Source organism: Rhinatrema bivittatum, chromosome 12 (genome assembly GCF_901001135.1).
Source record: "Rhinatrema bivittatum chromosome 12, aRhiBiv1.1, whole genome shotgun sequence".
Classification (NCBI taxonomy): Eukaryota; Metazoa; Chordata; class Amphibia; order Gymnophiona; family Rhinatrematidae; genus Rhinatrema; species Rhinatrema bivittatum.
This window is the reverse complement of record NC_042626.1, coordinates 69,236,653-69,249,717: the sequence shown is the minus strand read 5'-3', so window position 1 is coordinate 69,249,717 and position 13,065 is coordinate 69,236,653. Positions and strand designations below refer to the sequence as shown.

Here is a 13,065-nt window from a genome sequence, read left to right as displayed (position 1 = left end):
AGCGGTCTTGGAGGGAACTGGGGAAAGCCGACAATGCGTCACCACGCAAATTTAGCTAAACTGTGCCCCCCCTCCCCCTTGTGCACGCCGCCCCTGATTTTATAACATGTGCACACCAGCGCAGGCAAGTTATAAAACTGTGCATGCTGGGTAGTGCGTGCACATGGACGTGTGCTCATATTTTTAAAAAATGTACCCCTATGTGGATCCCATGCTACTGATGCCAGTAATAGCAGTAACTATTCCCTAAGGCAACTTAATTAATAGCAGGTATTGGACTTCTCCTCCAAGAACATATCCAACCCTTTTTCAAACCCAGCTACACTAACTGCACTAACCACCTCCTCTGGCAACAAATTCCAGAGTTTAATTGTGCGTTGAGTGAAAAAGAACTTTCTGCGATTAGTTTTAAATGTGCTACTTGCTAGCTGGAGTGCTCCCTAGTCCTTTTATTATCCGAAAGAGTAAATAACCGATTCACATCTACTCGTTCTAGACTTCTCATGATTTTAAACACCTCTATCATATCCTCCCTCAGCCGTCTCTTCTCCAAGCTGAACAGCCCTAACCTCTTTAGTCTTTCCTCATAGGGGAGTTGTTCCATTCCCCTTATCATTTTGGTCGCCCTTCTCTGTACCTTCTCCATCGCAATTATATCTTTTTTGAGATGCGGCGACCAGAATTGTACACAGTATTCAAGGTGCGGTCTCACCATGGAGCGATACAGAGGCATTATGACATTTTCCGTCTTATTCACCATTCCCTTCCTTTTTTTTAAAACTTTTTTTTTTCCATTAATAGTTTTATTGAAGGTCAAACAGTAAATATACAATCTAGAAAGCATTGAGATTGACATTCAGTTTACAGTTAACAATATTATCTCACTCCATCCCCCCCCCCCGCCCACATTAACATCAAATGTCCCATATAACAATCAAATTTCCATTGCAGAGAAAATATGACTAATTGGCATAAGGCATAATGGAAATCCCCCCTTAGCAAATGATTTATATATGATAGAGTCCCACATATGCAGTAATATATAGGGAGGATAGCCGTATCTGTGCGATTGTGCGCCTTCTTGCCGATATCCTAGAAGTGTTTAAAAGAAATCGCAGTAGAAATATATCTGGGGAATCAAAAGCCCTCACCCTATCCAATATCATTAGTTAGAAGTATGTCACTAACGAATCTGGGTTGCTAGCACTTTTGCCTCTCCTTCCCTGAATGGCTTCCATATGTTCTGAAAAACAGATAGCTGATGATATCTAAAGGCATCTATGGAAGCCATTAAGGATGGGAATAAATTAAAAAGCTTAACCGGCACGGAGCGGCAGATACTACCCTTAAGAGAAGCATGAGGGTAACCTGCACGGAGAGGCAGTTACTACCCTTAAGAGAAGCATGGGGGTAACCTGCACGGAGCAGCAGATACTACCCTTAAGAGAAACATGGGGGTAACCTGCACGGAGCGGCAGTTACTACCCTTAAGAGAAACATGGGGGTAAGTTGCACGGAGCGGCAGTTACTACCCTTAAGAGAAACATGGGGGTAAGCTGCACGGAGCGGCAGTTACTACCCTTAAGAGAAGCATGAGGGTAACCTGCACGGAGCGGCAGATACTACCCTTAAGAGAAACATGGGGTAACCTGCATGGAGCGGCAGTTACTACCCTTAAGAGAAGCATGAGGGTAACCTGCATGGAGCAGCAGATACTACCCTTAAGAGAAGCATGGGGTAACCTGCACGGAGAAGCAGTTACTACCCTTAAGAGAAGCATGGGGTAACCTGCAGGGAGTGGCAGTTACTACCCTTAAGAGAAGCATGAGGGTAACCTGCACGGAGCGGCAGTTACTACCCTTAAGAGAAGCATGGGGTAACCTGCACGGAGAGGCAGTTACTACCCTTAAGAGAAGCATGGGGGTAACCTGCACGGAGAGGCAGTTACTACCCTTAAGAGAAGCATGGGGTAACCTGCACGGAGAAGCAGTTACTACCCTTAAGAGAAGCATGGGGTAACCTGCACGGAGAGGCAGTTACTACCCTTAAGAGAAACATGGGGGTAACCTGCACGGAGAGGCAGTTACTACCCTTAAGAGAAGCATGGGGGTAATCTGCATGGAGAGGCAATTACTACCCTTAAGAGAAACATGGGGGTAACCTGCACGGAGCGGCAGTTACTACCCTTAACAGAAACATGGGGGTAACCTGCATGGAGCGGCAGTTACTACCCTTAAGAGAAACATTCCCACCAAGTGTGAAAAAAGGTGCCTCCTCCACCACAACGTCTCCAGCACTTTTGATCGACTACTGGGTACATACAGTGCAATCGGGATGGGGTGAGACACCATCCCATCAAAATCTTATAACAATTCTCTTGCTGGGAGGATGATATTGAGCATTTACTTGCGGAAACAAACAGGTGGTCCCGAATTTCGGGGGCCAGCATGGTACCCAGGTCAGCTTCCCACGTCCGAATGTATGAGAGAGATTCCCTCCCCAGTCCTAGGAATAAAGTGTAGATCTTGGAGTCCAGACCCTTTTTTCTTATCTGCCTCTGTGCATAATTGCTCAAATAGGGCCTTTCCCAGGGTCAGAGAGGCAGGAATCTCCTTAGACAGCAGAAAATGGCGCAATTGGGCGTATGCTAAAAAGTCTATCCCATCCAAATGATAAGGCTCCCGTAAATCAGCAGCGGGCATTAATGTCCCTCCTGCTAAGACATGCTCAAAATTTCTGATACCCTTTACATGCCCTTCTTGAAATGCCCTGTTTTGGAACCCAGCCGGGAAGGTACCATTGCAGAAGAGGTGAGAAATATAGAAGTATTCCCTGCTTCCCACTAGCCTTACCCTCCATCGATCCCAGACCCGCAAAGGGGAGATCCTTATGCGGGTGCCAGGTACGTCGTGGCTGCCACGGCATTCCACCCAGCAAACACTGCTCAAAATGTACCCATTGTTTAATAGAACTTTGTCTATGGATGTCTGGGATCGTCCGGAGCTGCACAGCTGCGAAATACCAGAGAAGGTTAGCAACCCCCAGCCCTCCCCTGATTCTAGATTGGTACATGAGGATATGAGAAACCCGAGGAGGCGTTTCTTCCAAATGAAACCAAAGATTTTCTTTTGCCAGGCTCGTAAAATAGCAGATGATATAAATACCGGTAGGGTAATAAACAGGGATAAAAATCTAGGTAAAATATTCATTTTTATAATTGCCACTCTTCCCGACCAGGAAAAATGTTGCCTGTCCCACCTGTGCAAATCTTTCTCCAGGTAGTAAAGATCCCGAACATTAGGCCCTATCTGAATCCCCAAATATTTTATTGAATTTTTCGCCCATTGAAATGGAAAAGCTGCTTGAAGAAGGTGAACTTCACCGTCTGGGAGGGTTACATTTAAAATCTCTGATTTATCAACGTTCACTTCAAATCCTGATGACACCCCAAATAACTTCAACTCGGAGAAAACAGCCTGCAAGGAGCGCTGTGGGTTAGTCAGTGATCCCAGGTGCAGCGCGTATTCGCGAAGCAAAGGGTTCAAGGAATATGTGGAGACAGACAGTGGACGGCCTTGTCTAGTACCTCTTTCCACAGAGAAACTTTTACCGGACCCACCATTAACCTTGTAAACTTTGCTTTTATTGGGTCAAATAGTAAACAAGAACAGATAAGTACAACCACAGCACACCCAACTAGTACAGAGGGCGGCAAGATGACCCAACTTTCCAACATACAGAAAACGTCAACCAAAAATAACAACCATGCACACCCAATCAGTCACCATTCCCTTCCTAATAATTCATATCATTCTGGTGCTCTTTTGTCTGCCGCAGCACACTAAGCTGACAATTTCAATGTATTATCACTATGATGCCTAGATCTTTTTCCTGGGTGATAGCTCCTAAAATGGAACCTAACATTGAGTAACTACAGCAAGAGTTATTTTTCCCTATATGCAACACCCTGCACTTGTCCACATTAAATTTCATCTGCCATTTGGATGCCCAATCTTCCAGTCTTGCAAGGTCCTCCTGCAATTTATCAAAATTCGCTTGTGATTTAACTACTCTGAATAATTTGTATCATTTGCAAATTTGATTACTTCACTTGGATTTTTTTCCCAGATCATTTATAAATATATTGAAAAGCACCTGTCCAAGTACAGATCCCTGAGGCACTCCACTGTTTACCCTTTTCCACTGAAAAAATTGACCATTTAATCCCACTCTCTGTTTCCTGTCTTTTAACCAGTTTGTAATCCACGAAAGGACATTGCCTCCTGTCCCATGACTTTTTAGTTATCTTCGTAGCCTCTCATGAAGGACTTTGTCAAATGCTTTCTGAAAATCCAAATATACTATGGGGCGGATTTTAAAAGCCCTGCGCGCGTAAATCCTTCCGTATCTTATAAAATCCAGTGTACTTTTGTTCGCGCCTGGTGCGCGAACAAAAGTACGCGATCGCGCAAATATTAAAAATCTACCCCTATATCTACTGGTTCACCTTTATCCACATGTTTATTAACTTCTTCATAAAAATGAAGCAGATTTGTGAGGCAAGACTTGCCCTGGGTAAAGCCATGCTGACTGTGTTCCATTAAACCATGTCTTTCTATCTGCTCTGTGTCTAGAATGTTCTAGTATTTTCAACTTGTCTTAATATTTTTGACCATTTCACTGTGGCCCTTTGAAGAGAAATTTTAGAGAAGTAACATAAGAGCAGCTTTTAAAAGCCCTACGTGCGTGAATTCCGGCGTTTACATGCATGGCCGGGTGAATCTTCAAAGGGGTCCGGCCAAGCGCATAAATGCAGGTACGCACATAAGTGCCGATCCTCTTGGAAGGGGCAGGCCGGGACAGCGCCACTGATCACTGTCCCGAAGACTCGGCTCCCAGTCTTATTACTTACTTAAGTAAGTAATAAGACAAACAAAAAAAAAATAATAGGAAGGGTTTAGGGGGTGGATTGGGGAGGAGAGGGGAAGGGGAATGAAGGTTAGGTAGGGGGGTAGGGAACTGGAGAAGGCTGGAATGCATCACTGCGCAGAAATTGCAAAAGACTCCCCCCCCCCCCCCCCCGTTGTGCGCACTGCCCACACATGCATGTAGTTGCCATGTTAGTTCACTTAGATATATAGAAACAAACATCAACAATTGTATTTGTTTTTATTATATTCTTTATGCATATTTTTTTAAATATATTTAGATTAAAATGATCTCATTTTGTAATCCACATTGAATGGGTTTACTCTTTTGAAGTGTGGAAAATAAATTTTAAATTAAATTAAGCAGAGAAATATAGAAATGTAAAGGCAGAAAAACTAACAAGCTATAGGTGAGACTTTTTTTTTATTGGACTAACCATACAACTGGAAATATAGCTCTTAAAATCTAGTCATGAACATATTTAGTCCAATAAAAAGATATCACAGTTGTTGATCTTTTCCTGTAGAAAATGTTATGAAATAATTTATGATTCAGTGACCTCGAACGCTGTACCTGCACAAGAGATTGGAGTCATGCTAGCTTATATTATGGAAGGCCTTACTTGTGCAACCATTGCATTTGTGACATCTACATTGGTTTTGCCAGGAAATGGAACCATCATATCATAGATATTATTCCACTGCTGAGCCCACATGTTCCCTGAGGAAAGAGAAGAAAATGCCTCTGTTTGTCAATCATAAAGGATCAGTGGGAGCTCAACCAATCAGATCATCACTTTATTAGAAGAAATGCATCCTTCATTATTCACTTAAGGGTACATTTTCAAAGCTGTACGTGCGCGTCCATGTGCACGAGGTTCCAATAAAGGAGCGGACTGGAAGGAACTTCCCTAACCCCCTGCCTATCCATTCTCCCTTTTCCCATCTCCTCTCTTCTCCTCCCCAGTCCCTAAACCCCACCTACCTACCCTTTTTTGTTTTATTTTTTCAACTTACCAGCTCCTCCAAGCAGAAGTAAGTTTGGCGCTGGCCGGCTGCCGGTGAGCACTTCACCAGGACAGTGCAAAATGGCACTGTCCCATCTGTGCCTCGCCCTTCCCCTTTTCAAATCCCCGGCTCTTCCGCTCGTACCGGGAGATATACTCTTGGCCGGGCCATTTTGAAAATGCACTCAGCGCGCGCTCGGCCCAGCCACGCACATATCTCCCGGGATTTACGCGTGCCGGGTTTTGAAAATTTACTTGTAAGATGGTAGCTTTAAAACAGGCGAACCACATCCAGATGTGCTGAAATGTAATATTGTGCACACATGTACTCACATGTTATAAAATAGGCCAGGCACGTGTTTGTGTGCTCCTAATTTTAAGAAGGTATGCGCACAGCAGGGCAATGTTGGCTTTGATACAAGCAAGTGAGGGAATTTTATAACAGGCGTGCGTTCAAGTCATGACCAGTTTCATCAGTTCGTTCACCCGTTTGCCCAGTCCATAGGTAGGCCCTCAAGACCCCCCTTGGTTCTTTAGCCTGCACTCCTCCCAGTTAACCCAGACCCCTCAAGCACTTTATATGTTGCTAGAAATGGTTTTATTCTGACTTTTACCTTATTTGTAGCAAAAGTAAAGTTGCACTGAAATGGACCGGGATGCATGCCTAGGCGCATTGTTACGGTCCCGGGCCATGCACCGGGACCTGCACTTACCACGCGGCCGGTCCAGCCACAGGAACACCTTCCCTCCGGCCTCCAAGGCCAAAGACGTGGCTCTCCGCAGCGTTCTCCCTGCAAAGGAGATGCCGGCGCCAATCCACGGCTGGCCCCGCCCCCTAGGCGCGCGAGCGCCAGGGCTCTCTCTTAAAGGGGCCAGCGCTGGAAAACCCGGGAACAGCCCCTGATGACGTCAGACGCTGCCGGGCTATTTAAACCCGGCAGCTGCAGCAGTACCTCGCCTTGCAACGAAGTTCCTCAGTTTGCTGAGTCTCTAGTTGCTGCTGTAGTCCCTGGATTGCCTCTTCTGCTTATTTCGACCCGGCTTTGACCCCTGACTTCTCTTCAGCTTCCGCTCCTGGTTTTGGTATTGACCTCTGACCTCTGGCTTCTGATCTGGCTCCATCCCATGACTTCGTCTTCATCTTCCGTTCCTGGCTTGGTATTGTCTTCTGATCCGGTTCCGTCCCACGACTCCGTCTTTTGCTTTCGTCCCTGGCTTTGGTTTGGATCTCTGACTTCTGGCTTCTGACCCGGCTTCGCTCTTGGACTCCAACTTTGGCTTCTTCCATCATCTCAGGTATCCGGTACTTGCTGGCCCAGAAGATTCTCCTAAGTCCCAGCGGCTTGGGCTCCCACGGGCTCCTCCCGGGGGAGCCGTGGGCTTCCAAGGGTGAAGACTCTGCAGTGACCTGGGCCCAGCCGTCCTTCTTCCATCCCTTTGGCCGCAGCCCGGATCCTTGGTCGCATAGCTCCCACCTAAGTCCAAGAGGTCCCGGTCCCTATGGGCTCCTCCTGGGGGGACCTCGGACTTCCAGTGGTGAAGCCTCTCTGAGTCTCTTCCGTGCGGCCTCCCAGCTGTGACGCTCGCTGTGGGTCTCCACAGCATACCATCTACTGTCTCAGCTGGCCCAAGCGTCCACGACCATAACATGCATAGCTACATACACGCATATCTCTTGGCCCTGCCCTGAAATACCTATGCCCCGCTCACAATCTGCCCCTTTTCCCCCCCAATGCAAGTTATTCGTGCATCGGTACTTATGCATTTATGCTTATAAAATCGGGTGGACATGCACACATGCTAGATGCACACTCATCTCCTGGTTTTGGTGCACATTTGGTTTTTAAAATTCACCTTTTAGCCTTCTGGTAGCTACAATTTTTACATTTTTTCAAGTACTTTTTATACTCCTTTTTTGGCAGGTAGATTTAATTGTTAGATAATAACCTGCTTTGGATTTAACTTTGCTTAATTCTCAGTATCTAGGGTTTTCTCATTACCCAGTAAATGTGCAGGGATGGGGCCTTTTAGATTAATGTATTTGGACCCGTAGTATTCATAGAGTTTCCTGCGGACAAAGGCATGCAGATTGAGATAGAGGGGCTCCAACTGGTGATACAGTGACTCAAGGTCATTCTCGAAGGTAGATGAGTCATACCAGGAGCGCCAATAAGCACCAGTGTCATGAAAGCCTGATAAGAAATAAGAAGACAAATAATATTAATGTTGCTGCAGCATTTCCTTACTAAATCATTGTATAATGGTACATGAGAACTGTAATTTCTCCTGGCAGCAATAATTGTAAAATAAGTAATCGTATGTAATGTAAAGAAATCCTGAATTCTCAAATCAGCAGAACACTGGTTTGTATTGGGTTTGGAGTATTAATCTCCCTTCCACCTAACTATCCCTTCTTGTGTAACACAATAAACTCTGATGGTTATAGAGGTCACCTTCTTGACTATCAATGGTGACTACAGTATAACTGATTTCATGAGAATTTTACACAGCAGATAGCTTATTCCAACAATAGTGGTTGCTTTGATTTTAACTTCAGAACCGTGGAGAGCTCAGGCAATGCTTTAACTTTTACCAGTTTGTGAACTCAGTATGTACTGTCGGTATCTCTTGAGTTACATATGGAAAAGGACTAGTTATCAGCTGAACTTTACATAGAGTTCACCGATAAGTGAAAATCTGAATCAGCCTTATGAAGCCAGTCATCCTCTTCCCACCTCTGGTTATAACTGCTCCCTACAATAATTGTGTAATAAGTTGGACATTATGAAGTGTGCAAATTGTATACAAAAGTACCAAAAATACTAAGGGAGGGAAATATGGTCCAGAGAGAAGCCGTCAGCACTCTAAATTTGTCAGTTCCTCCTAAACATGCTGCCGGGCCCCCAAGCAATCTTTCTCTCTCAAGCATACTGATGTGCAGATACTGTGACCCATACCTCAGGCAATCTGTGCCTCACAAATCTGATGTCATATTAATAGATTTGGCCATTTATACTCTCCCCATATAGAATATTGCCAGCTCCAAAGGTTGCTCGGCATCCCTCCCACACTAATTACAGAAAGGATCTACTTCCATAGGCATTGGTCAACGATTGTTCATCAGATCCATCCAGATCTTGTTTGAATGTTGCCTTTGAGCATCCAGCAAGCTATTGGTGCTCTTGGTTACAGAAACTTTGTATTTTGGCAACTCACTGTAGAGCAGCCCTTCTTTTAAGTGATCCAAATTACTTTTCTTTAGGATAGTCACTGTGATTAAGGGTCTTATCTTCTGAGCCTGTGACATTCCGTATGATTGAGGGAAGCACAGTTGCTTCCTTTGCTAGTTGAGAACAAGAGAACTTAGCCTTTTTCCCAAATGAGAGTGGCTATTTATTTAGTTTTTATTGTTGACCCAGCAGTTTCTCCTGCTCCTCTAGGCTTCCAGTTCAATCAGAATCAGGGCTGGGATCTGGTGCCTTGAGTCTTCATTTGCAACAACTCAAGGATTTCTTTTCTCTTATTTTATATTTATTTATTTATTTAGCATTTTTATATACCGAAATTCTTGTAGCAAAGCTACAAATCAATTCGGTTTACATTTTAACATTAACAGGCATGTAAGAATGCGGTTACATAGAACAAGGAAAATCAACTAGGATCAGCAAGCGAGAGGTATTACCATAAACAAAATAGTATGATATTTATGTGTAACAAGCTCAAAAATAGGTAAACAAGTAACATGCAAGACAATAGTTAAAGTAACAATCAAGACAATAGCTAAACATGGTTCAGCTATAAATGGCCAATAGCTAAACATGGCCAATAGCTAAACATGGTTCAGCTATAAATGGCCAATAGCTAAACATGGCCAATAGCTAAACATGGTTCAGCTATAAATGGCCAATAGCTAAACATGGCCAATAGCTAAACATGGTTCAGCTATAAATGGCCAATAGCTAAACATGGCCAATAGCTAAACATGGTTCAGCTATAAATGGCCAATAGCTAAACATGGCCAATAGCTAAACATGGTTCAGCTATAAATGGCCAAATATTCCCTCGCAACTTACTTTAGTCCAGTCATCACAGCAACCGTACTTGGCTGGGGGCTAGCAGAAGGGCTCCTTCCAGAATCCTGCAATTATAGGCCCTAAATCCAGCTACTATCTGTCACCATGCACCATGACTTGAATGCTGCCTCTACATCACTGGCCTAAATTATGATATTGTGAGGCATCTCGCAGCTGGGCATGGAACATCAGTTGGATATGGCATGCATCTCTCTGCTCTTACTTACTCACTCTTTCTGCTTCCTTTAATTCTGTTCAGTTGTACTTGCTAGCATGGTTTACTGGTCTTTAGGATTCTCACTACCTGCTGTTGGCAGTAGCAGAAAGTCAGGCTTAGTGCGTATTGACAGGATTCTGTGTGGATGCCTTACCATCCATCTGGTAAGCCCAGTTGCTAAGATTCACAAACTTCTCATACTTCTCCTTGAGGTGGACCCCAGTCACATTGTGCCAGCCTTCCCAAGCATAAAGGAGCTTCTTGTAACTGCGTGATTTTGCCATGATCTCACTCAGATCTGAAGTACAGAAGATTAAAAAAAAGGTTATTTTGAAAGTCATAATTGCCATAAGAAAGAATTTATGGTACATTAGTTCTACCTTCCTGCTCATTTGTGAATGATCTGGAGAATTTGAGAACATTAGATTTATAACTTATCATGGGTACAGTTGTCTGCACGCTGTAATGTCATTAGTTATATTCTTTGGCCTTATGTGAAGTCATTACTTCTAACCTTTGCACTCATGTGCAAGAAGAATCTTTCCTGACCACTATACAGTAGATATGAGCATCAACATGAAGAAAGGGTTACCAGGGCCTCTGTATTGTAAAACCACTGCAATTGCTCAGCTCATGAACATTTCTCTCTGGGAACTAGCCTTGCCTTTCTAATCCATCAGGATGGCTATTCAAACCCAAAGCCTTTAATCTAAAAACATAGCCATTGAAAACTTCCCTGGATAAAGTCATGAAAAAGGCACAAGGAAATCCTAATAAAGTCTCCAAGAATCAAATGGCTTAATCAGCCCATTCTTCTCATGCATGCTTTAATACAGCCCGTTTTATTCCTTCATTGTACTTGACTATGCTACCCTACCAAATTCAGCCAGTCAGGCTCAGGGAAGAGAGTGAGTTGCAGACAAGCTATATGTTTTTATAATCCTTGATGAATTCTGCAACTATGGAATTCACCATATCAGTTGTACCTGGCTCCAAGGGCCAGCAGCTGGTGTTCTGGTTGAAGTGGCACACTTTCGCTGTGGAGTAGATATTGTCCATATCACTCATGATTGTATTCAACTAGAAACAAGAAAGCACACATAATCCACATTACTTTCTCCCTTTGTTAGAAATGCCAGTGTTCATCTCCTCATTTACCCAGTTCCACTCATTGCTAGTCTACTCAACCAAGGAGTTCCTTCCCCTACTCCATTCCAATGAGTGCCAGTCCCGTCATTCATCCATTTCTTCAGAATGTTTCTTGAATATATTGTTGGCAATTTTGAGAAAGTTTAGAATCATGACAGCACTGGAATCTTATTAGAGTAAACGTAAGAGAGATAACATTCTAGCTCATGGAGTGTTTCATTAAACTTTTCTGTTTACAATGTGCTTCGTGGATCACAGGCCTTGTTATGGCTATCAGCCCACATTTTACAAGGAATAAACACTGACCAGCAAAATTAATTTTTTGAAATGTTAGGCTAAACCAATCATGTGATGCTTCCCCCTTCCTTCCTCACTATCTGTATCTGATTGGCAAGCAATGGGACTGATGCAATAAAGCGCACCCAGTCTAACGCATGGGTTTACACGCAGTTGGGCGCACTTTTTGAACACGCTAGTCTAGCACCCAATATAGTAAGGAGATTAGATCATCCAAAATGCATGCTCTAACAAATGCGAACCCGATGACACCTGATGCAAGTAAATTCCATTTAAATGAAGACATTAACTTGTTGCATTTGTAGTTGCCCAATGCAATAACCTCTCTTGAGTGCCAGAGACGCATATTCTCCTGTAGCATGCCCTTTTTTTTATGCTGCCTCTAATTTAAATATTGCATCATGGCACACAGGGATGGGGCTGCATGTGCATTATGAAAACAGGCGCTCAATATGAGTGCCTGTCTTCAGCACACGTCTTATTGCAACAGTCCCATTGGATTGGTGGGTTGTAAAAGAGAAAACGCTTAAAGACGTGTAAAATCTTTAAGCATTTTCTCTTTTATAACCCATCACCTCTTCTGTCTGTAGACCAACATTACAGAACCCTCCTGTGGCCAAGCAAGCTTGGTGCAGCTCAGTCAGGAACTAGTTCCAAGGTGTCTTTTCTATTGACTATTAGGTTAAGAACAATAGTTTACTCAGTCAATGACAACAACTAGTCAGCCCAAGAAGCAAGAGATTAAATCAGGAATGGAACATAAGTCTCCTACTTGACAATATATGACACAAACCCACGAGAGATCAGGGTTGCTTTAAAGGAAGGGTTATCTCAGAGGTATGCGCAGAAACAACTCTGCCATTGTGGCTGGATTTTAAAACCCCGGCACTCGTCAATCCCGGGGTTGATGCAAGTGGCAGGGCCTTATGTGCGCTGGTCCCATTTTCAAATGGGCCCAGACATGCGCGTAAACCCCAATATGCAAATAAGTGCCGGGTCCTGAAAAGGGGGCGGTCTGGGGGGGCAGAGAGGGGCAGTCTGGGAGGCGGGGAGGGCTGGGGATGGAAGTCATTTGCTGCTGTGCCGAGGGAGCGTGCGCCGGCAGTCGGCTGGCACGCACAAGTTGCTTATGCTCCGGAGGAGCAGCCACTTAAGGAACAAACAAAAAAAGATATGGCAGATTAGGTTTAGGGGGTGGGGAGGAGAGGGGAAGGGAGGCTAGGGTAGGGGGTATGGAAGTTCCCTCCCAGTCTGCTCCTTAATTGGAGTGGACTGGGAGAAAACTGGGGAAGGCCGCATTGTGCCTTTGCAGTCTTGCTCTTGGGTTCAGGTTTGCAGAGCTGATTGAAAAAATGTTGGTTCTCTGAACAAGTCCTTCATCCCTGAGAGGAGAT

At 44.2% G+C, this 13,065-nt stretch overlaps 1 protein-coding gene across 2 annotated transcripts in view; it reads right to left on the bottom strand.

The window, feature by feature from the left end:
• Positions 1-13,065, bottom strand: part of ACE (angiotensin I converting enzyme) — a 79,373-nt gene that overhangs the window by 35,865 nt on the left and 30,443 nt on the right. For both annotated transcript variants that reach the window (XM_029573561.1, XM_029573562.1), the window contains exons 3-6: positions 11,212-11,305; positions 10,380-10,523; positions 7,936-8,127; positions 5,552-5,649 (exon numbers count right to left, since the gene is read on the bottom strand). In XM_029573561.1, the coding sequence (XP_029429421.1) occupies positions 5,552-5,649; positions 7,936-8,127; positions 10,380-10,523; positions 11,212-11,305 (528 nt within the window). The remainder of the gene's footprint in view (positions 1-5,551; positions 5,650-7,935; positions 8,128-10,379; positions 10,524-11,211; positions 11,306-13,065) is intronic.